Here is a 23,436-nt window from a genome sequence, read left to right as displayed (position 1 = left end):
TGCTATGATATTAAATAATATATATAGCACTTATAGATATGCTACTATAAAAATATTACTAAATATAACATTAATTTGTAGCATTTTTAAAGTGCTATAATATTACAAATAAAACGTAGCTCTAACAATATGCTACAAACTGAATGTAAAATATAATAAAAAAATAAAGTAGCACTAATGAATAGTCAATTGTAGCATTTTTTAATAAAGTGTTACTGTAGAATGACATTTGGTAACGTTAAAAGAAAAATTGCTACTGTGAAATGCTACTATAAATGGTATTTGTTGTAGTGGATTAGAAGCTATACTAGTAAATTAAATATAAATTAAGTTTAACATTTAGTTATAATTTATCCAACTGACATAATAATATGTCTGCGTTTTAAAGATGCGATGGTGATCATGTGAAAATATTTCCTACAAAAATAAATTAAAGTCTTGCGTGTTTCTCGGATCGCTTTGTATTCTTCCTAGGGGAATTAAATTCCCAAAAGAATTAAAAGATGTCATCTAAATTTGTTACTAAAATCAAAATGCAAGTTGCTGTTTTTAGATATAATAATAACATGTTATGTATTTATGTAATTTATTTTATAAGTAACGTGTCACCAATCATTTGTTACATAAGTGTAGGCCTCAAACAATGTTTTCATTAAAAAAATGTTCAACACAATCAATAATATTCAGAAAACAATTTTAGTACCATTTTGCAGCGTCATAATATACTGATTTTTTTAATGTAAATTTTATTAATAATTCCAACGAAGGATTTAGTTACTAGATATGAATTGCAGGAACATTTTCTGTCTAATATCTATGTATCTAATCAAGCCCTTATTCTATAATTATTCCTGATGTTCTTACCATGTATATTAATCAAAAAGTAATCTAGAATCCCCAAAACAAGTAAATAATTTCATTCGAACAAAGCACTATTCAATGCCTGCCTTGAACACACTTATCTGTACAACTCAAACAGTCCGATTCTAACCCTTAAAAACCACTATAAATCCCCATCTGCTCTTCCTCATTCATGCGTTCAAAAATTAATCAAATGTCAGGCATGTCATCAAAGAAGAGCAAGGGCCGCCAGAAGGTGGAGATGGTGAAGATGCCGAATGAGAGCAACCTCCAAGTGACCTTCTCGAAGCGCCGGACGGGCCTCTTCAAGAAGGCAAGTGAACTTTGCACCCTTTGTGGTGCCGATATTGCAATAATCGTGTTCTCTCCGGGGAAGAAGGTGTTTTCTTTTGGACACCCTTGTGTTGAAACCATCGTTGATCGGTACCTCACCCGAAACCCTCCTCAAATCTCCGGGACCATGCAGCTCATCGAGGCTCACCGGAATGCTAGCGTCCGTGAGCTCAACATGCAGCTCACTCAGGTTACCGTGTGTTTTCTCTAGAATAGCAGTTATTTCACGTAAAATTCTTTTTTTGCTTGTTATTTGTTTGATATTTTTGTTTGGGGGATCTGGTACGGCACTAAAAATCCCACCAGAAACATATCATTTTGATATCGGCCACACCAAGATTTGTTTTAAGAAATAACATAAATGGTTCACATATTTTACCAAAAATGGATGAATAGGTGCTGAATCAATTGGAGATAGAAAAGAAGCGCGGCGAGGAGCTTAATCAGATGAGGAAAGCATCTCAGGCTCAGTGTTGGTGGGAAGCTCCGATTGAGGAACTTAACTTGCCACAGCTTGAGCAGTTGAAGATGTCGTTGGAGGAGCTCAAGAAGAATGTTGGAAAGCAAGCTGAGAAGATGCTGATTCAGAGCTCGAATCCGCCACAGTTTTTTGCAGGGAGTAGTTCAAACGCTGGAGGGATGAATCTTCCATTTGATCCAAATAATAATGCTACTGTTTTCAATCCGAATAATATGATGCCTCCTCCTGGATATAATCCTGGATTTGGACATGGATTTTACTGATTAACTTGTTGCTGGTTAATCAAGAATCCAGAACACAGTTTGGCGTTATTTAATTATTAGCCATTACATTATTATGATGTATCTGGGGTTCTATATCGTGCCTTAGGGTTTCAGTCTTTTAATTCATATATTTGTTTGTTTTAATAGCAAAATATTGTCTCATGTTTGGCTCTATGGAGTTACAATTAGGGTGGAAATGAAGATGGTAATATAATTACAATAAAAGGCATGTTGTTCTCTATCTCGTGTTTGTTTAAACGATTTATTAATTCAATAGTTCAATTGGAACAAGAAAGATGATTTCATTTTCCTTTTGTTTGATTCGATACAGATATCCATGCAACATAATAAGAAAAAAATGATTGGAAAATTCCAAATATATATGGATAAAATACATAAAAAAAAGGGGGCTAAATGTAAAAAATTTCTAATAGCGAAACAGTTTGGTCTTTTGGCACACTACATTTATTTTTAAATAATAGATTTATCTTAGATTTTTGAGTAAAAGTAAGAGGTTGCTCTGATTTTTGTGTGGAGGAAGATATAATAAGGATGCCCAGCGAGAGGTTCGTCAGTATGCCTGCACGTTAAAGTATCATAGTTCAGACTTCTATATTCACAACACTGCTATGGAAATTCCAAGTCTTATTATTGTTCTTGATTAATTGTTTGAATTTTTGCTGCTCTTACATCCTTTAAATGTTCCATTTGTTTTAGTATTTTGGGTTTCTTGTAGTTTCTAATCAAGTGTTAGGTAAATACTCACAACTTGACTTTGGCGGTGCACAATTGGTTATTGTTTTCCATGCTACAACAGTAGTTTATATATAAGCTTACCCTTGCATCATATATAATAGCAAATAGAGCTCTAATATATTCTCATATCTATTATCTCGTTTAAATGTCAACATTCATTGTAATAGAAAGAAAATTTCACATGTCAATTATTTTTACTGTACACAATAACCACTTTAAAACCTTAGGAGTCATTCAATCAATCATTCTAGAGAAAACGATGGGCTGCTGATTGTCAAGCAAATTTAGAGATTTACAGTCAAGAATCATGATCATATGAAAAGATTCCCTAATGAGATTCGAATTTTTTTTTTAAGATATTGATAATTATATTTCCAAAAAATAAATTTTGTTGAGTTTGCATTTTTTTTTTTTTTGGGTGCACACATATTCTTGCTTTATCCAATAGTATTATGCATGAGTATTGCTCTATATGCATGAATGTTTTGACAGGAGGACTCATTTTCTCGCCCAAGGATAATCATTCTTTCCTTATAGCGATTTACTCGGAAAATAATGCTGTGAAATATGAATCTTAGCGTACGTCACACAACGGATGAAGCCTTTGCCTCCCTTTGAGCAAACAAGAAAGAATATGGGATAAAAGTGTTGTAACGATAGCAACAATGTAGAGATATTTTATTAATCATAGAATATGATGTTCCTATGAGAGAAATATGTAACTGAAAAAGTCATGAAGAGAGGATACATATGATTTGCCTTCTTGAACTTGATTTCTACTTGTTTCATTAAAATGCAAGGAATTAACATGGATTAGGCACTAAAGCTGCTGGCTATAGTAACTATGAATGCCCAAATAATACAATAAGTTAATTAATAATTATTGAAACCAATTAGAGTAATGCATAATGCCTTTCTGTAACTGTTTAAATAATATATTGCTACTGTTACATAGTTTTAATGCATATGTGAACTTAATTAGCTATTTATTGTGCTATTAGAAAGTAAGTAATTATAATTGGAAGAATGATATTAATTAGAAAATATAATGAAAGAATTCGGTTATGACTTTTCTATATCGAACGAATATGGTTAATCAACTTAACAAGATTACCTCATAGATGAAATTTTTATCTTATGAAGGCCAACTAGTAAAGAAAATTAGTTCTCACTGATTATGCATTAAAGAATGAAATTTGGTAACTTGCAAATCTTGAATTAATCACATAATTAAGTTACAAGAGGCAAACTTTAAGTAGATTAACCCTATAAATACTCTTTGTTTCCCTAACAACTACCACAACAAATCAAAACAAAAAAAAAGAAGAAGAGAGAGAGAGAGAGAGAGAGAGAGAGAGAGAGAGAGAGAGAGAGAGAGAAGTAAACCAACATTTTATAAATTTTTTCTTTCAGTATTCTTTGATTTTAATCTCTAGCAATGGAGATGAAGAAGCCTTGTGCGGGTCGCCAAAAGATTGCAATTTCAAAAATACCAAAGAAAAATCATCTTCAAGTAACTTTCTCCAAACGTCGCACCGGAGTGTTCAAAAAAGCTAGTGAGCTTAGCACACTTTGTGGTATTGATATTGCCATAATAGTCTTCTCTCCCGCCAATAAAGCCTTCTCTTTTGGTCACCCTAATGTTGATTCGATCATCGATCGTTATCTTGCTCGAAACTCTAACCCACCTTCAGAGTCCGGAACAAACAGGCTTATCGAGGCTCATCGAAATGCTAACATTCGAGAGCTCAACATGCAACTAACACAAGTGCTTCATCAACTAGAAGTTGAGAAGAAGCATGGTGAAGTGATGAGTGAGATAAGGAAAGCAAGTCGCAGCCAATGTTGGTGGGAAGCTCCTATAAACGAATTAGGGTTACATGAACTTGAACAATTGAAGACGGCGATGGAAGAGCTAAAGAAGAATGTCGAACAACAAGCTAACAAGATTTTGATCGATTCCAAAAATAACCCTTCACCATCTTTTGGTGTGAATAATCAAAATATTAATCCTCATCATCATCAAAGCAAATTACCTCTTGGGATTCCTGCTTCTTCCAATGATGCTCTTCCTAATTTTTACAGCTCGGGCTTTGGACATTATCATGATCATCAGCAGTAGCTTCTTTGAGTTTTGCTTAATTAGCATTAAATGGAGGCAGTTACAAGGCTAGTACCTTGCTAGCTAGTCTGTCTGTTTATTTCGGTTATTAGCTTTCAACTTAATTAGCATAATTGCCCAGTGATAAAATAATCAATAATTGACATTCTGAAGAAAAAGCTAATGATCATATAATTTTAATTAGTAAGTTTATTTGTAGTATATATAGAAATTGTAAAAACCCATAAATATAGCTTTCCAAACTCAAATAGTCTTCCAATAATATGCTAGCCAACAAAATGACAAATATAAATTGTAACGATGATACATTAAGAATTTATTTTGACCCCTTAGTTACTTCCAGACCGTGAATTAATCTCACAAAGTATAACAAAGAAATACTGAAATAGGATAGTGCGAGCAAATGGCAATTAATAACCAGTAACTGACAAACAATAATTGTAGTCTGTATAGTTTCTGCTGTCATTAAAGCCATTGTGTTCATCACAAAAAATATAATCGAGGTGGCCGAGGGGTCAAACCCTTGATACTTATCCTTTTGCTTCGATTATTTTTTTATCCTTTATTAATGCTTTATTCGTGCAAAGAAAAATTGATTTCTTTTAAATATTTTTGACAAAGAGTTGAAAATTACTGCAACTCATTAATAAAAATGAAGGTAGATATATTAAAGGAAAAAACAAAAAAGATTTCATCATAAATGTAATTGTTAAAGCATACTTCAACAATAAAGGGAGGAGTTACTCAGCACTCAACAAATGAGTGGCTTTTTAACCTGTATTAAGTTGGAAGAGCAACTAAACAAAATAAATAAATAAATAAATAAATCTTTGGACATTGATGTATGACTTGTCATTTATAAACTCATCATATAGATGACATGTGGCACAAGTATAGAGTCATTTATGACATGTCAATTATAGTTTCAGCATAGAGATGGAATTTCGTCCAATTTTTATTCTAGAGTAAAAATTGTAAAATCTGTCAGCCTACAATTTCATCATATAGATGACATTCTATGCAAGTCTACGACACTTATATGATAAGTCATAAAATTTTTAATTTGAACTAGTATAAATTGAATGCCTTATCTTTAATTTTCACATAGAGGTCAGAGGACATATCAAGAAAGTTTCCGTAAAAATTATAAAAGTTTCCGTAAATTGTATAACACGGAGTTTAATTTTTAGTCTTAATTTGATTAAACATAAAGCAATATTATAATACTTATGAATTCGGTGCTCATGAAGAATATATATATATATATATATATAAGCAGTAACAAGTAAGCTGGAAGATCAATTCAAAACTAGTTGTGATTTTTTTTTCTTAATATAAGGTTGTAAGAATATTATTAATAAGGAAATACGTACTATGGCACCAATGATTTACAAATCTTTCAAGATTGCATTTCTTTTTTTATACACAATAATTAATGCAAACAAATTAGATAATTAAAATTAATTAACTATCTTAATTCCTTCTTCCTAGCGCGCTTCGTTACTCAAAAAGAAAAATAAAAAATATAGAACAAAAACGTGGAAAATACAAACAAATTTGATATATTTATTAAGGGGGGAAAAAAGAAAAGACGCCGAAATGGGAGATTTCGCAGATCAAGGGGACAAAAAAGAAAGTCAATATATTTTTCCTAAAATTCTCAAGAAGCTTTCTCCCTTAATCTACATTCATGAAGTTGTATTACTTTTATCCTTTATTTCTTTTTCTAAGATAAATATGGTAATAATTAATCATTAGGGTAATTAGTCTTTTCATTTTTTTGGCTGATTTTTAGCTTAGACAAAAACATCTTTAAAGATCTTACATACCCAAAACATTAAAAAGGAAGAAATCTTATTATTGGAAAATCTACATCGCTGTTGTGTCATTTAGAATGAATATTTTATTAAAATAAGATGTGAACTAGCAGTGTTAAATGAATGTACGTGTAATTTAAGTCAAAATATTAGAAAAGTTTTATTATGAATGAATAAGGCGGGTACGTGGAGTATTGTAGTCGAGTGTCCGTATTAGCTAAGTGGTTGAAAGTAGATCTGGTCATTGGGCGACTTGTACAAGAGTAGAACCAAAGACAAAAAGAGAGAGAAACAGAAACTTAAAAGAAAGAAGGAAAGAAAGAAACAGTAACTGTACAATTTACAAATCTCTTCCTCAACTTTGACACTCTTCAGGTGCCTACTTTAACAAGCTTCGCTTTCAATTTTGTTCTTTTGTGTTGTCTCCTATTCATAACCATCTCTTGTTTCAGTTTTTCTTTTTCCTTGTTTGTTTCTTTGCTTTGTTAGTAATTTATAATCTTGTCCATGCTTTGTTCACTTGTTAGAGTTGTTGTTTTTGAATCTGCGACGTGGATTTGACTTTGTGTTTGTGTTTCTGACGCTTCGGTGGTTTAGTTTACTGTTTTGAATCTAAAGATGGGATTTTAGTTTGATTTTTGGATTTGATGCTGGGTATGTGCATGCAGTTCTAGGGTTTCCATTGGGGTTTTATATTGTTTCCATTTTGCTACCTTGATTTTTTTTTTTTAAATTTACTTTAATGTTGATTTGGGAGGATTTGGTTTTTGAGGAAGAATTGCTAGTTATTTCTTTTCTTATCTTTTTCTTTTTTAGCATATGATGCCTAGATTGAGGACTAATAGAACAATTTTTATGATTAGATTGGGTTAGTAGTGAAGTTATTACTTCATAATCCATAGCAAATTCGTTAATTAGACTGATGTTTGATTTCTATGAGAGCTGAGAAACAGAATAGGAACTGAAAATGCGTAAGTAGGAAAATGGTTTTTGCGCACTTTTTTTTTTTTTTGGGTTCAATTGCAAATGTTTGGTTGATGGGTATTTTTGTGCACTGTTAGGCGTTTTCTTAAGACCAGCATGCCTTAAAGATCCTTTGCGTCTTTTTCTAAGATAAATATGGTAATAATTAGTCATTAGGGTAATTAGTTTTTTTTTTCATTTTTTTGGCTGATTTTTAGCTTAGACAAGAAAATCTTTAAAGATCTTACATACCCAAAATTAAAAATGAAAAAATCTTACACGATATATGAAATTATAAATACATCAACATATATAAACTTTCATCTCCTACTGTCTAAACCCTAGAAAAGAAATTAAACCCTAACTCTGTCTCTTTCTTTATTCCCCATTTCAATCAGCATGAACAATAACATCAACATAAGTAACAACAACAATGGCAACAATATTGATCCCAATAGCAAAAAGAAGATAACAAGGGGGAGGCAAAAGATTCAAATCAAGAAACTTGAAGACAAAAACAGCCTGCAAGTAACCTTCTCGAAGCGTCGGTCTGGCCTTTTTAGCAAAGCCATGGAGCTATGTGTCTTGTGTGGTGCTGAAGTCGGCATCATTGTGTTTTCTCCCAATGGGAAGATCTTCCTCGCCGGCCATCCTGACTTTGACAAGATTTTGAATCGTTATCTCGATCAAAATCACTCGTCTCTAGATGAAGTTAACACGATACCATGTGTTCAACAACATAACAAAGAGTATGAAGATGCCATGCAAGAGTTGGAGAAGGAGAAGAAGAGGGGGAAGATGATTGAAGAGGAGAAAAAGAAGAATAAAAGTAATGGTAGGTTCTGGTGGCAAGAGGGTAATATTATTGATGATATGGGAATTGAAGAACTTGAAGAGTACTTAAAGGCTATGAAGAAATTGAAAGGGAAAGTTGAAATGAGGGTTAATGAAATAATGATGAATGGATATTTGGCGCCTAATATGAATTTGGAGAATAATCATCGAGATGCGTTTGGTAATATTAATGTTAATGTTAATGAAGATATTAGTGTTAGCGGAGGAATTGATGGAGGAGTTGATTTTGATTTTGGTTTCGACGAGCATTTTAATTAGAATGTAATGTGGGAGATAGATTGATGATGAATAATGTTTTTAATGTTTAGCGTTTATTTTTGTTTTTGTTTTAGGTTGAATAATATTTCTGGTTTTGTTATTTTCTCGTGAATTAAATTATTAGAAATAAAAGTACAAAATTTACTATTTTGCAAGTTGCTCCTAATATATATTTCATAATGAAACAAAGCTCTATGCATGAATTGAAAATGATTTTATTTTGATCGAGCATTATGAAAAAATGATTGCTTGGTAGTTGTTTTAATTAGGAAGTATTAGTACATGATTAATTTAATTTATCATATGGCTGTCTATCTTCAATTAACCTTGATCGAATGCTAAGCTATCAATTAAGCCTGTAGTGGGCCTGTAATGGGCCTAAATATCGTACGTGGAAAGTGGGGGAGTTGAGCCCAGTCGTAGCTTAATTTTCCTCTTATTGGCTCAAAAAGCTTATTAATTTTTTTTTTAAAAAAGAAAACATGTATCCAAAAATACATACGTATAACTATTTTTTAATTGCTAAAAGTAATACTATAGGGAACTTACAGCTGCCATTTTAAAGTTTTAATATATGGTAAATTCTTTTTCACAAATTTTTAATAAAAATATTGTATTATTGGAAAAAATCTACATCGCTGTTGTGTCTTTTAGAATGAATATTTTATTAAAATAAGATGTGAACTAGCAGTGTGAAATGAATGTACGTGTAATTTAAGTCAAAATATTAAAAAATTTTATTAAAAATGAATAAGGCGAGTACGTGGAGTATTGTAGTCGAGTGTCCGTATAAGCTAAGTAGTTGAAAGTAGATCCGGTCATTGGGCGACTAGTACAAGAGTAGAACCAAAGACATAAGAGAGAGAAAACAGAAACTTAAAAAGAAAGAAGGAAAAAAAGAAACATTAACTGTACAAATTACAAATCTCTTCCTCAGCTTTGACACTCTTCAGGTGCTTTACTTTAACAAGCTTCACTTTCACTTTTATTCTTTTGTGTTGTCTCCTATTCATAACCATCTCTTGTTTCAGTTTTTCTTTTTCCTTGTTTGTTTCTTTGCTTTGTTAGTAATTTATAATCTTGTCCAAGCTTTGTTCACTTGTTAAGAGTTGTTGTTTTTGAATCTGCGACATGGATTTGACTTTGTGTTTGTGTCTCTGACGCTTCGGTGGTTTAGTTTGCTATTTTGAATCTAAAGATGGGATTTTGGTTTGATTTTTGGATTTGATGCTGGGTATGTGCATGCAGTTCTAGGGTTTCCATTGGGGTTTTATATTGTTTCCATTTTTCTTCCTTGATATTTTTTTAAAAAAATTTATTTTAATGTTGATTTGGGAGGATTTGGTTTTTGAGGAAGAATTGCTAGTTATTTCTTTTCATATCTTTTTCTTTTTTAGTATATGATGCCTAGATTGAGGACTAATAGAACAATTTTTTATGATTAGATTGGGTTAGTAGTGAAGTTATTACTTCATAATCCATAGCAAATTCGTTAATTAGACTGATGTTTGATTTCTATGAAAGCTGAGAAACAGAATAGGAACTGAAAATGCGTAAGTAGGGAAATGGTTTTTGCGCACTTTTTTTTTTTTGGGTTCAATTGCAAATGTTTGGTTGATGGGCATTTTTGTGCACTATTAGGCATTTTCTTAAGACCAGCATGCTTTAAGGACCTTTTTTTGTTTTTTTTTTAAAGTTGTGTGTTTCCAAAGATCAGAATGGTTTAGTGATGATCACACTTCTCAATTTAATGTGTTACTTTCCTTTGCTTTTTAATATAAGTTCTTGTTTAGATGGTTGCTTCATTTTAATCCATGGTTCCTTCCATCGTTTGAAGAGCATATGCAGTTGTTTAATGTTTGAATACATCTAGAGTCTCTTTCTGTCGGTACGTGTGAACTGGGGTTTTCAGAGATGCCAATTCATCCAGTATTTGGTTTTATGTTATGTAGTAATTGCTCAAAATTGGTCAGCTGAGGAAGTTTTTGAAATTGATCAATTTGCACAGCTCAGTTCATATATAGGCAATAGAATGGGGAATTTTTCTGGTCAAAGTAGTTTTTTTGTTTTTTCCTTCTCAGAATTACCACCGGATTGCTTAGGATGGTGATTAATGTTGTTTAGTTATTCAATATAATTTGAGTTCAGGTAGCAGTGTCGAGAACACAAGAGTAAAAGGAGTAAGGGATTAAGGAAGTACATCATGATCAAGCGGGCACCAAGTAGAAACCATAGATCCAAAGGCATCAAAGTGAAACATGTTTTACAGATTTGTCTTCTGCTTGGTGTTTGCTTCTGGTTAATCTACCAAGTGAAGCATTCCCATGATAAGAAGAGGGAATTTGATGATAAAGATGCGAAAGTCTCAGTCAAAGCCCATAGTGATGATGAGATTCTGAAATTGGGGAGGAAAGACCTTCCTCGGGTGCAGGAAGCAGCTAAGAATGAGAAGCATGAGGATGAAGAGGAAGATGTAGTGGAAGAGGAAGAAAAAGAAGTAAGAAAGCAAGAAGAAAGAGATGCTGTAGAGGACCAAGAAGAAGCAAACAAGCATGAAGAAGAAGAGCATGACAATGGGGAGAATAAGCGTGAAGATGAGGAGCAACAAGAAGAAAACAAGAATGAAGAGGAGCAAGAAGAGGCGGGCGGCAAGCATGAAGAAGAGGAGCAAGAAGAAGAAAATAAGAATGAAGAAATAGAAGATGAGAGAAGAGGAGATGGTGATGATGAATTGGATGAACAAGATCAAGAAAAAACAGAATTTGAAGCTGATCGAGAGGATGAATTTATAGATGAAGAGAAAGAGAGGGAAGGAGAGGGTGATGATAATGAGAGTGAAGGGAATGAGGGCAAAGAGAAAGACGATCAAGGAGAAAATGAGAATTCATTCGATGATCATGACCATGAGGGAGTCGATAGGAATACTCATGTGGCACGAGAAGAACACTACAAGGCAGATGACGCTTCCAGTGCAGTGTCACATGATAATCAAATTATAATCTCTGAGACTGAGAAAGCAGCTTCTGAAAACTCAAATGAGAACTCTGAAAGGAATGTCTTATTAGAGGATAATAAATCAAATAACACCGATGAAATCAGTGGAAATCAGAAGAATCCAGAGTTAAAATATGGAGAAGGTGAAATGTCTGGAAGTGGTGCTACATCAAATGAAACAACCCCTAAAGAAAAGGATCATGGTGCGGGATCATACAACTCACAGGATCACTCACCTTTAACTGCAAACAATTCCTCAACCGAAGGAGCTACGGAAGTAAGCAACAACTCAACAGGATTGAGTACCGAAATGACTGGTTCTTCTGTGCAGAATGGAACTGAGATTAAGCTGGATGCCAATCCAACTCCAGCTCAAAATGTGACACTAGAGGGTGCAGCTAACACAGAAGCTACTGACCTGCAAACCACTGGATTGGAACAGGCCAATGACTCTAACACAGCTTCTAATGGCCATCAATTTGATCCTAATACCACTGTTTCAACAAAAAGCGTAGATGCTGATGCAGTCACAGGAGATTCCTTCAACATTTCCACGCCTGCAGTATCAGAAACAGTTATAAGGTTAAATGCATCGGCAGATGGGGAGGTCAGTTCTGGGTCTTCAGCAGTGAACGAGACTGCTAGTACAACTCAGAATGAAATGTCAAATAGCGACGGTAAATCTGGTGGAACAAATGAAAGCTCAGATTCTTCCTCAACTGAAGGGACTGTGGGTGCAAGTAGTGAAAGTGAATCAGGTAAAACAAATGAAAGCTCAGACTCTTCCTTTAAGAATGGGATTGTGGAGGCAGCCAATGAGGACCGCATCGATTCTTCTGACTCATCTGTTCTCCAAGATGATAGAGAGTCACGGATAGATCTGGGCACATTGCCTGATATTAGATCAGAGGTGGAAAACGTTGAAGATGCTGCAGCAGAATAGGTATTCAGTAGAAATGCTTCACGGGTTTTTTTTTCCCCTTGGTGCTCCAATGTTTTTGAACGCAACTTTTTCTCATGGTTTTGATTATGAAACAGGAAAGGTTTGTAGAGCGTTTTTGCTCGTCTAAATTGATCCATGCTTAGAGAATTCAGATCCAACTTTGCCGGCAAAATGTAGGCAGGTTTATATTATGTTCAGTTTTAATCTGTATAATTTCTGTCAACTTTCCATGATACCCCTTGTATAGTTTTTTCCTTTCTTTTTTTTCTTCCGAATTTGTGCTTTCGGTTCTGTATACTCTGTGGTGTGGCTCCTGTCACTAGCATTTTATGGTCATGAATCTCGGATGCTTGTCGGTCTCATTCCATATCCTTTCCTGTAAGAATGTACCGCGACTTGAAACATATTCATCATGTTGGTTTCAATTTTTATAGAGCATGGTCGTTTCATTTGATGACAAACATAGGTTTACTGCAACCCAGATATGAAATCACATGAAGGTTACCATACTTAGAGTGGGCATGAGACCCTTGATGGTCAAGATGCTTTGCATTAGCATCAGTAACTACCTAAAAAGAGAAAAAGAGCAATATCTAACAATATAATGGGGTCAATGAACATAATTTTACTTGTGTTAGACTCCTTTAGGAAGAATTTTCATGGAAGTATGTATATAATCCTTCTTTTTCGAATTAGATTACTTCTTGGTATGCAAACACTTATCCATCAACTGTTTGTTCTCTTGCTTAGGCCAAAGATGTACAAACAACTTGGCATCATGACACATCATGGGTACAAGAAGAAATTTAAAAAAAAAATGTTACAAAATTAGTGGTAAAATATTATTCTCCTGATATTTACTATAATAAATCTACAAGAACCTGCTAGATTTTGGGTCTCAATCTAGATGTAATAAAAAGTATGAATTGATTGCATTACTACAAGTTTATAGCAATAGCCTGATCTTTTTAGGATAACTTTTCTGGTTTTAAATTGAATTATTTTTTAAGTTTTTAAACATCAGATAATGTTATTTTTATCCTATATTGATCTTATGATTCCCCCATTATCCAATCCAAAATCAAAGCGCTACTTTTATTCAAAACACCAGCCAATATCGGATTCTAAGATCAGAATTCGGAACCCATAAAAAATACAAACCCTAGAAAGGTCCAATAACAATAATTAACCTTTTTAAATGATAAACAGTAAAACAAACAAACAAAAAGGGTTTTAAAAATGCTTCCCCACTGCTGTATCATTTCTTACTGTACAAAAAAAATAATCAAATCTAATTACAAATCCAGCTCAAAAACTGCTGTCATTTTATCCGCCAAAAGAAGAATAATCCAACTCACTCACTCATGACTCATCATCAAAAAAACAATTTTCGGGGTGAAATAAAAAAAAAAAAGCAAAAATCCTAAAAGCCAAAACGACAAACGCTCCCACATCAAACGACAGACTGCTGACTCTGCTGCCTCCTCAGCTCTTTCCTTAGCTTGTGAGAAAACAGCGTGCACGCATCCACGCTGAGATCCATCGCTGCCGCTAATGCCACGAATGCAGCAGCATCCTCCGTGCACGTCACGTGCTGCACTCCTACTTCCACCTCGGGCTTGCTGCACTTTCCACCTCCCTCCACTGTTGCTGACATCACAAACCCTCGACTCTGTAAAATCGGTGGCCCCGTGCAGCAGAACGCAAAGTCCGACCCGGATCCCGAACCGGGTCTCGAACCCGGACCGGACCACGACCCTGACCCGAAATCGCAGCTGCTCTGCGGACTGTGTACTGGGGTTGTGGAAACGCTGCTTGCCATGTCTATTGTAAATTTTCCGCCCTTGGTGCTGCTGATGTTCGCATTAGCGACGGTGGTGCTGGAAGAATTTGAGCTTATGGTGTCGTGTAAGAGATCGAACCGGTACCCGAGTAAATCGGAGTTACCCGGCTCGCGCCAGGCCTCGAGGCGGCCCCATGGTTTCCAGGTGCAGTTTCCAGGGCGGAGAATGAGCCAGGCACCCGGGTTGGACCTGCTGACCCGGTCCGACCCAGGGGACGGGACGAATGGAGTGACCATTGATGCCATTGCCACCGGGGACCCTGAGAGATCGTGTATTGTAATTGACCAGCCTTTACGTTCTTTGCTAGATTGGTCCTTTTCGGACCCGAAAGCCGAGAGCCAACTCCTTGGCGTACTGTTTTCTGTCATTGATGTTCTGTTGTAATACACAAAATTGGTGAGAATTTTGCCTTTAAAATATGTACAATAATAATCCAACCCAGTACAACGAATCAAAATTGAACAACACGAACCTGGAGACTAAATTTCGGTCGTTATTGGAGTTTCTGAAACCGAACTTGCAAGTGAAAACAGCTTGCTTTACACTTCCTTGGACTTGAAAAACCTGAGGACTACACTCGGGTTCGCCGTCGAACTGAAACACGAATCTTGGATCGGGCTCGGATTTTACAGTTAAATACAACTGTGCCTGCGACCCCTTTTTGTTTTCTCCAATGCCTGCCCACCCATTGTGAATCACAGACGGTCGAGATTCGGCTCCACGCATATCCAACGGCACAGACACTCTTCCCAGCAATTTATCAGTAGTCACGCACGACATCCCGTTGCTTCCCGTATAAACATCAACCCGCAAAGAAATAACACCGTTGTTGCTCTTGGACGATTTGGATTTTTCCAATATTTTGTCGATCTGTGCCTTGTTCAAATTAAAGCAAGCCGCCAGAGAGTGCGAGAGGTTACCATTAGCTGGTGTTGTCTCGTCTTGGACTAAAGGGACCGTGGCTATTTCATCCGGGAAGCTCTTGAGCTTTATTTTGCAATAACACGAGGAAGACGACGGGTGGATTCGTGATAAAAAAGAAGGTTTTGATGTCACGGTGGGGAATTTCAAGGCCAAATTTCCGACTAAAATCCGCACAAAAGGGCACGGATCCATTGAAACAGAACCAGTGAAGCGATGGTGAACAATATTGGGGCGAAATGTGACGAGGGGTTTGCTTTAATAAAGGGTTTGGTTATTTACCAATCGACTAAAATAACAATAATGAGCATAAAACCAGAAGAAGAAAGAAAGAAGACAAAGCAGCAGAGAAAATGGAAAGTGGGCGGATTATCGATACTAAGGTGAAACAGGCTGTCAAATAGCTGGGCGCATTTCTAATGGGAGCTTCGCTGTCATGAGGTCAACTTCATTATTTGTGTTGTGAGATTTTGATATTATGATTTAGATTAAGTGACGTAGTTAGGGTACTTCTACAGCACACTCGGTCATTGATTTTTCTTTTTTTACTTTTTACATGATAAGACAATAAATATATAGAGTAAATATAATCAATATATACGTCACTATAAAAAATATATATATACTATGAGACATTGAAATAATTTTCGTGGCAATTATATTTTTATAATGAATATTATTAAATCTTAATTTTTTTTGAGTTGATCAAGTTGGAAAATTAATAATGAAAATAATATAATTTGATCGTTATATTTGATGTTTCAATGACAGTACCCACTGTTAGATGGAATCATTGTCTTGATTATTGTGGTCATGGTATATGTTTAACGATTTGTTTGGTGTACATTTTTTTTTTTTAGATTTATATTTTATTTTATAATTTAAATAATATGAAGCCTGTCTTTTAGGTTGTAGAAAAACATAAAGGTTTTAAGCTTTGCTTTAGAAGGTAGGGACTGTAAGCGTAGGACATGTCTCGAAACGTGCCTTTTACAATTTTTCAAAATTTGAAAATAAAGATTTTATCTTTTTGGTCATATTTCATGAATAAGTGTACCCAAAAAAAAAAAAAAATGTTGCGTCCACCCCAAAAGATATGCGTTGCGTACAAGCATAATATTTTAATTAAATTTTCAACAAAATTGGCTTATATTTTGTTGAAACAAGTACACTAATATTCATTATTTTCTCAATACTTTTTTTCATATGAATTTAAGTTTAATTTTTATCTCAAATTTTTTTATTTGCTAATTACAAATTGTAATTGCGACCTAAATTTACGTAATTTAAACAAAAATGGCAAGAAAAAAAAAAACATAATCTCAAACCAAATGCAATGATAATGAGTCTTATACCCGAAAAATTAGCATCAAACGATCATGAATCGAGTTGTAGGGTTGGATAATAATATACGGTAAGCACGGCGCCATGCAATTTCAACTCACGAAAGGAGATGATGCATTAGCTGGCACACAATGCGCACGTACACAAGATGCCAGCTAGCAGCATCAATGTCAAAAAATATTCTAACTCATTGTCCTTTTCTTCGTCTATTTTTCCAATTTTTAATTTTCTTCCATCGAACCCTCCGTCGTTTTCTAACCATTCGTTTGCGTTTACTGTAACAACAATAAATTAATGAGGTAATAGCGTCGGCCCTCCTTCAGTGTCTAAGTTTTCTCAGAGAAGAGCATATTTTGTCCATTTGTGCCATATAGGTCCTCGCTGCTGCCTTGTGAAATTACCCATGAAGTAACGAATTTATTGAATTAAAGTGAACGTGACTCAACAGTTAACATTTTGAACAGATTTTTAGTTATTTTATTGGGCTTTAAACTATTTTATAAGAATAGTGAGCATGCAAAAGTAGAATTCACTCTTTTATATTTTTGAGTTATAAATATTTAAAAACTCTTAATTTTATTTTATTTATAATAGAAATATAAAGCGAAAGTAAAACTTACAATGATAGAGATATAACTTAAATAATTTCACATATTTAATTTTTTTGTGCGAACTTTGAATTTTTTAATTTTTTTATGCACTAAGATATTGTAATGTAGCATTCATGGGTTGATAAAATTGACTTTATTAAAAAAAGAAAAAAGTAAGACTAAGACACTTAATTGTCATAAATAGACCAGATACGCCCTTCTTTGAATATGTAAGAACGTAGGGATCCTGATGTTATTTACCCCATAAATTAATGATGATAACAGAGAGATGTAAGCGAGGTATGTCGGGTCACAAAACTCCGCCAACTGGAGGTGCTGGACCCCCGGAGGGCTTGCATCATTAGCTGTGGCCACTAAGACGCTGGTTGGATTGTGGTAATTTGAACCGGGATTGTGGGCCCGCTTTTTTGAAATGTGGGGTCCACTAGCCACTTATCTAACCAATCACGCTTTTGGAATTTTAGATTGCGACACAAGCTCGATTTCCTTTTCTCACTTACTTTCTCTTGTAAAATTTGGTTCGGTTGTTTGATTGGTTGGTTAGGGCGGCAGTGAAAGGAGAGGGCTTTGAGAGGAACACGTGCAGCCAAAGTGAAATTTTCAATCTGGGGATAGACAATTTTTTATTTATTTTTACAAATTCACCTCAATTTAATTTTAATGGGGGCATTAAACAATATCATCAATTATGGTAAGGGTCACCAAATACTTATTTATATATAAATAAAATGAAACCAAACTTGATTAGGGATGGTAAAATTTGGGTCCGAGTCTGTATCTGGGTTCGTCCATTTCGATTCTAGACCCATACGAGAATTTGTTATACCAAACCTGAAAATAAACTAGAATTTTTGGACTTCGAGTGTGGACGGGGTTCAACCCGCAAAAATCTGGGTTTTGAACCCATATGGGCACCATTTATGGGCTTGTTTTCGAGTAGAAAACCAAAGGTAGGGCGCTAATGTTCAACTTTGCAACTTTTTTCAATCACCGATTGCTTCAATATCAAAATATGAGTAATATTCAAATCAAAGAGAAAAAAATTGATCAAATAATATAACAAAACAGTGAAGCAAAAGTGCAAAACAAAACCCAGATTTTGTGATTGTCAACTTGTCATCATCAAACAACAATTAAAATGATAGCAAAATAGAACACAAATGGCGGCGGGGAATGAAAATCCAGTGAATTCGTGCCGCTGGCTACTGCTTTGTCTACGTCCGTGAATGCCAAATTGTCACTTTGTGTGCGTGATTGTATGCCGCCAGCTGTGACCGTGAATGGATTTAGGAGTTACTGAGAGATTCAAGCCTTTGATAATGATTGATGACAAATTGATAATGATGATGATTTGAATTGATGAATTTGGGAGATGAAAAGGAATGGAAATGGTGGGGGCCATAAGCTAAAAGCCTAAAAATATGTAAACTAGGTTTTGTGTGTTCTTTCTCCAATTGATTTTTTTATTTTTTATATTTATATTAAAAATAAATATATCTGAGTCCGGGTTCCGGATACACGGGTTCAGCTAAACCCGGACCCGTACCTGGATATGTTCGGGTTCAAAAAATCAATATAGGATTTGCATATTATTTAAATGTGGTATGGGTTAAACCCAACCCAAATTTTCTGGGTTATTTTGTCATCCCTAAACTTGATGTATTTGTAATTATCCAAGGGGATTTTTCATTCTTTCTTTCCTTTTTTTTTGGGAGGGGGGGGGGGGGGGTGGTTTGATTGATGATTATCTTTTAAAGACTCGAATTGAACTAATGAGTTCAGAAAATTCAAACCCGAACCGTTACTGATTCACAAATAGAGCCAACTCGAATATATTTAGTTAATATGTTCTCTTCTACTCTTAGCACACACATTAACTAAAAAATTTCATTCTTTTGTTCAATGTAATTTAATAAAATATCGTTGATTGTTCATTGTAGTGATGGCAATGAGATAAGATGGAGGTGGGGATGCCTACCCATTCTCCACCCCATTAAAATTTTTGTCTCCATTATCACTTTATCTCCCAATAAATTTAGTAGGAGATGAGGAATCTCATGTGGAGAATGATTTCCCCATCTCCAGCACATTCCTCATTTACTTATTTTATAGCAAATATAAATAAATGATTTCAATAAATTAAAAATTAAATACTTAAATAAAATTATTATCACATTATAAAATATTTAAATTATTTAAAAAAATTGCAAATGGTTGAAACAATATATTGAAATAATATCAAAACTAAGAAATGTTTGAAGAGAGTTGTACCCCGAGAGAGAAAAGAAATCATAACAATATTTTTATGGTTGAATAAGAATTATAATATAGGATTTTATTTTAGTTATAACCTATTTATATTAGGCAAAAATAAAAAGAAAATTTATTAACCAATATTGTAATTGATAAAACAAAAATTATTGAAAAAAATTAAAAAAATATTCATATATAATAGGGATTGGGATGGGGGTGCAGTGGGAAGTTTAAAACCAAACCCTATCTTATTAAGAATTTGAGGATTATTTTTTTTCTATTTCCCAATCCTTTCTCAAAAAATTATTCAAAATTTACCCTATTTAAGGTGGGGACTCATGGGGTCCAAACCTGTAGAAGATTTTGCCATCCCTAATTCATTGTCTGTCCAAAAAAAATTTAGTAACGGTAAAATTATAAAGAAAATTATTAAACACAATTTTTCAATTTTTAAAATGGATATCTAAGTAATTTTTGAAATAATCACAAATGTAATGTGCACCAAGTATCCAAGAGATAAGGTGTGCTTTTGGCTGGCAAGTTGGCATGGCCAGAGTAAGATTTTCATTAGTTTTCAAGTGGGCTTAACGCTGAGGCTCAATGGGAGAAATGTTTGGGCTGGGCTTAACTTCCTCACTTTGCTATTTTCTAGATTAATAAAAGATCATCATTGTTGTCCAAGTACAACTAACTTAATTATCAGGAAAAAAAAAACTATATAACTTAAAATTGTTGGCCATTGCATTTAATACAGCATATGTCACATGTGGCAAGATCATAGAAAAAACAGCAAAATAAAGCACAAATCAGCATGAGACCCCAACACCTAATTGTCGATATCCAAACTAAGCATTCTCTCATTATCGGCTGGTTCACTTGTAAATGAATGAACGAGTTATTAGTTAGATTAGCGTTGATCTTTCGGCAATGATTTTGGAGTTGGATTAAAGCCACAGTGAACTTTCCAATTAATTCCCTCTTATGCTTTCTACAATACCAAGCAATCCATATTCATTTATGTTTACAAATGTTTCTCCTCGACATGTGGCAAAACCCTAAGTCCCCAATTATGAGGACTCACTAATCCAAATAATATTATTAACTGCTTGAGCTTAATTTCTCTTGAAGATACTCTATAGGTACTAATAATATCTTAACTAACTCGTAGTAGAAAAATAATCCTCTCCTAATCTGATCCTTTATGAGTTTTTCAAGATCTCCTGTCGTGTGTCTTTAGTGGTATTGTATGGGTAAGATTCAATTTCTTTTATTTTTTTATTTATCAACTGCCAATCAATAATCGACTTATTTGTTCAGAACATGATCAGATCATGAGAGAATTTCTCGTAGTGTGTGATAGTAATTAATTAGATAGGAAAGAGGAAAGAATAAGCTTGTTACTTAAGTCCTTTGCAAAAGGGTAGCTTGACAGCCCAAGTTACATATGTTGAAAAGAAAAGCACAATTTAGAGAAAAAGAAGGCCAGCCTCTATTCGGTCTCTCACTTTGCTAAACTTTCTGCTACTACCTGACAGAGAAAGAAAAGGCTCTTGTACAAAAAGCCTAAATGTAATTAATTTGTATACAATTAATTTCCTCACTAAAATCAAATTAAACGTGGTCTTATAGTAAGTTAAGCCGATAATTTAGCGATTAGTCACGCCACATTCTAATACCATTTGTTGTGTATCACAAATCCATGAATGAAATTTCAATATATTCAAGAAGAAAGATTCCAACGGAAGTCTGATATTTCTTTGCTTCCCTCTGAAGATATTCTTGCTTAAACCAAATAACTTTGGTTCTTTTTTTTTTTTTTTTGGGTCTCTCATGCAAAACCCATAAATATAAGCTAGCTTGATCAACATGCATCATACCATCTTGTTAACCAAAGCCATGACTAATTTACTCAAATTCATTGGTGTTATTGGGTTTCTTAGTGCATATCTTCTTCAAATTTCAAGAGCTTCTGTTGTTTCGACCGGCGATTTCAACAAGGACTTTTTTGTAACTTGGTCTCCAAGCCATGTAAACACTTCTGAAGATGGCAAGGCAAGGAGCTTGAAGCTCGATCAAGAATCTGGTACAACCCAAAAATATCGAACAAATAAAAAATTTTCTCTGCTATATGCAATTTTCTTACTATTTGATTTTTTGATTTTTTATTTTTGATAGGTGCTGGTTTTTCTTCGAACCAAATGTTCTTATTTGGGCAACTAGACATGCAAATAAAGCTAGTACCTGGTGATTCTGCAGGCACAGTTGTAGGCTTTTACGTGAGTAATCTTTTCCATTCTTTCACTTTTGTGTGTGTATGTGAAAGTGCTTATATATTTAAAGTGCTTTTAATTAACAATGTAGATGGCATCTGATCAACCAAACAGAGATGAAATAGACTTTGAATTTCTTGGCAATGTAAGTGGGCAGCCCTATATCCTTCAAACAAATATTTATGCCGATGGCTCTGACAACAGAGAGCAGAGGATTTATCTCTGGTTTGATCCAACAAAGGACTTTCATACTTACTCCATCCTGTGGAACCTTCACCAAATTGTGTAAGTTATTTTTTCTTTAATGCACTCTAATAATCTAGTGGGCGATGTTGCTCACAAACGTTACGGTGAGTGTCACGTAGTAATTACAAAATTGTTTTGTGTTTTTCAGGCTCATGGTGGACTCTGTACCGATAAGGACATACAGAAACCATGCAAATGAAGGGGTCCCATATCCTAGATGGCAACCAATGAGCATAAAGATTAGCCTATGGAACGGTGACAGCTGGGCGACACGTGGCGGACAGGACAAAATTGATTGGTCACAAGGTCCCTTCGTAGCTTCATTCAGAAATTACAAGATTGATGCTTGTGTTTGGAATGGAAACCCAAGATTTTGTAGGGCAGGAAGCCCTACAAATTGGTGGAACCAAAAGCAATTCAGCACTTTAACTTCTATTCAGAGAAGATTGTTCAAATGGGTTAGAAATTATCATGTGATTTATGATTATTGCCAAGATAATCAGAGGTTTCAGAACAATCTTCCCAAGGAATGCTCTCTATCTAAATATTGATGCAAATATATTGAGATTTGATTTTCCATTTTGTTATTCTGTAAGTAATTAATAATAAATATATATTGGTTTTTAGAATTAATTATCATTTGGGTTAAGTAAAGCAACCTTTTGTTTGTAGGTCATTGTGTTTGTGAGTGAAGAAATGGAGACGTTTGGCTACCAAATTGATTTTTTTTTCTTTTAATTTGCGGAATACAAAAAAAATAATATCCAAAATAAATATTCATTTTAACCAAACAAAATCCACAAATATAATTAAAAACCCTACAAATTAATATAGGTTTATAATAAAGTTTATCAACGAATTAATAAATTATTCTTAATTTTAATAGAATTAATCATACATGAAAACAAAGCCTCTCGCTTATTACTTCCATATTGCCAAGGGATGGCAATGGGCACCGCCCGCAGCGGGTTTGCCATTACCAAACCCAAACCCGCACAAAATTTAAATTACCAAACCCACCCGCAACCCGCAGCGGGTTTTAATTTTTTTACAAAAACCCATCCGCAGCGGGTTTTAACAATTACCAAACCCGCAATGGTATCCGGCGGATTTTTTGTGGGTTTCCGTATTTAAAATCACAAATGTTTAATATATAAATTTATAATAATAACCTCAAATTCCATATAACATACTCAATTTTATATTTAAATAATGTAAATGAAAAATTAAAATTTCCACATCAATTCAACACAAATTCTCAAATTTAAGTATAAATTACACAAATCCATTTAAAAAACGCA

At 34.2% G+C, this 23,436-nt stretch overlaps 6 protein-coding genes across 6 annotated transcripts; 5 read left to right on the top strand and 1 right to left on the bottom strand.

Annotated features, from left to right (window-relative positions):
- Positions 1-1,063: 1,063 nt before the first annotated feature.
- Positions 1,064-1,938, top strand: LOC18033817 (agamous-like MADS-box protein AGL62). The gene is made up of 2 exons (XM_024179044.1): positions 1,064-1,384; positions 1,591-1,938. The coding sequence occupies exons 1-2, from the start codon at positions 1,064-1,066 to the stop codon at positions 1,936-1,938; spliced, it is 669 nt and encodes a 222-aa protein (XP_024034812.1).
- A 2,194-nt stretch (positions 1,939-4,132) lies between these two features.
- LOC18034158 (agamous-like MADS-box protein AGL62) lies at positions 4,133-4,816 on the top strand. Its single transcript, XM_024179043.1, has one exon. The coding sequence runs from the start codon at positions 4,133-4,135 to the stop codon at positions 4,814-4,816; it is 684 nt and encodes a 227-aa protein (XP_024034811.1).
- A 3,179-nt stretch (positions 4,817-7,995) lies between these two features.
- On the top strand, positions 7,996-8,709 carry LOC18034034 (agamous-like MADS-box protein AGL23). Its single transcript, XM_006422666.2, has one exon. The coding sequence runs from the start codon at positions 7,996-7,998 to the stop codon at positions 8,707-8,709; it is 714 nt and encodes a 237-aa protein (XP_006422729.2).
- Positions 8,710-9,548: 839 nt separating this feature from the next.
- LOC18034620 (dentin sialophosphoprotein) lies at positions 9,549-12,879 on the top strand. Its single transcript, XM_024179186.1, has 2 exons — positions 9,549-9,662; positions 10,858-12,879. Exon 2 carries the CDS (start codon positions 10,913-10,915, stop codon positions 12,644-12,646), a length of 1,734 nt encoding a protein of 577 aa, XP_024034954.1. The 5' UTR covers positions 9,549-9,662; positions 10,858-10,912; the 3' UTR covers positions 12,647-12,879.
- Positions 12,880-13,856: 977 nt separating this feature from the next.
- On the bottom strand, positions 13,857-15,793 carry LOC18034242. Its single transcript, XM_006422664.2, has 2 exons — positions 14,963-15,793; positions 13,857-14,865 (listed from the first exon to the last, which is right to left on the bottom strand). The coding sequence occupies exons 1-2, from the start codon at positions 15,604-15,606 to the stop codon at positions 14,100-14,102; spliced, it is 1,410 nt and encodes a 469-aa protein (XP_006422727.1). The 5' UTR covers positions 15,607-15,793; the 3' UTR covers positions 13,857-14,099.
- A 5,664-nt stretch (positions 15,794-21,457) lies between these two features.
- LOC18033865 (probable xyloglucan endotransglucosylase/hydrolase protein 10) lies at positions 21,458-22,686 on the top strand. Its single transcript, XM_006422663.2, has 4 exons — positions 21,458-21,702; positions 21,795-21,895; positions 21,981-22,174; positions 22,284-22,686. Exons 1-4 carry the CDS (start codon positions 21,486-21,488, stop codon positions 22,684-22,686), a joined length of 915 nt encoding a protein of 304 aa, XP_006422726.1. The 5' UTR covers positions 21,458-21,485.
- Positions 22,687-23,436: the final 750 nt, after the last annotated feature.

This window comes from Citrus clementina, unplaced genomic scaffold (assembly GCF_000493195.1).
Source record: "Citrus clementina cultivar Clemenules unplaced genomic scaffold, Citrus_clementina_v1.0 scaffold_8, whole genome shotgun sequence".
Classification (NCBI taxonomy): Eukaryota; Viridiplantae; Streptophyta; class Magnoliopsida; order Sapindales; family Rutaceae; genus Citrus; species Citrus x clementina.
This window is presented reverse-complemented; position numbering and strand designations above follow the sequence as displayed.

Excerpts from the sequence above, each read along its gene's own strand:
- LOC18034242 (XM_006422664.2), bottom strand. The coding sequence starts at position 15,606 with ATGGATCCGTGCCCTTTTGTGCGGATTTTAGTCGGAAATTTGGCCTTG. Across the intron at positions 14,866-14,962 it reads GACCGAAATTTAGTCTCCAG|AACATCAATGACAGAAAACA; the intron begins GTTCGTGTTGTT and ends GTATTACAACAG.
- LOC18034034 (XM_006422666.2), top strand. The coding sequence starts at position 7,996 with ATGAACAATAACATCAACATAAGTAACAACAACAATGGCAACAATATT.
- LOC18033817 (XM_024179044.1), top strand. The coding sequence starts at position 1,064 with ATGTCATCAAAGAAGAGCAAGGGCCGCCAGAAGGTGGAGATGGTGAAG. Across the intron at positions 1,385-1,590 it reads TCAACATGCAGCTCACTCAG|GTGCTGAATCAATTGGAGAT; the intron begins GTTACCGTGTGT and ends ATGGATGAATAG.
- LOC18034620 (XM_024179186.1), top strand. The coding sequence starts at position 10,913 with ATGATCAAGCGGGCACCAAGTAGAAACCATAGATCCAAAGGCATCAAA.
- LOC18034158 (XM_024179043.1), top strand. The coding sequence starts at position 4,133 with ATGGAGATGAAGAAGCCTTGTGCGGGTCGCCAAAAGATTGCAATTTCA.
- LOC18033865 (XM_006422663.2), top strand. The coding sequence starts at position 21,486 with ATGCATCATACCATCTTGTTAACCAAAGCCATGACTAATTTACTCAAA. Across the intron at positions 21,703-21,794 it reads GAAGCTCGATCAAGAATCTG|GTGCTGGTTTTTCTTCGAAC; the intron begins GTACAACCCAAA and ends TATTTTTGATAG. Across the intron at positions 21,896-21,980 it reads GCACAGTTGTAGGCTTTTAC|ATGGCATCTGATCAACCAAA; the intron begins GTGAGTAATCTT and ends TTAACAATGTAG.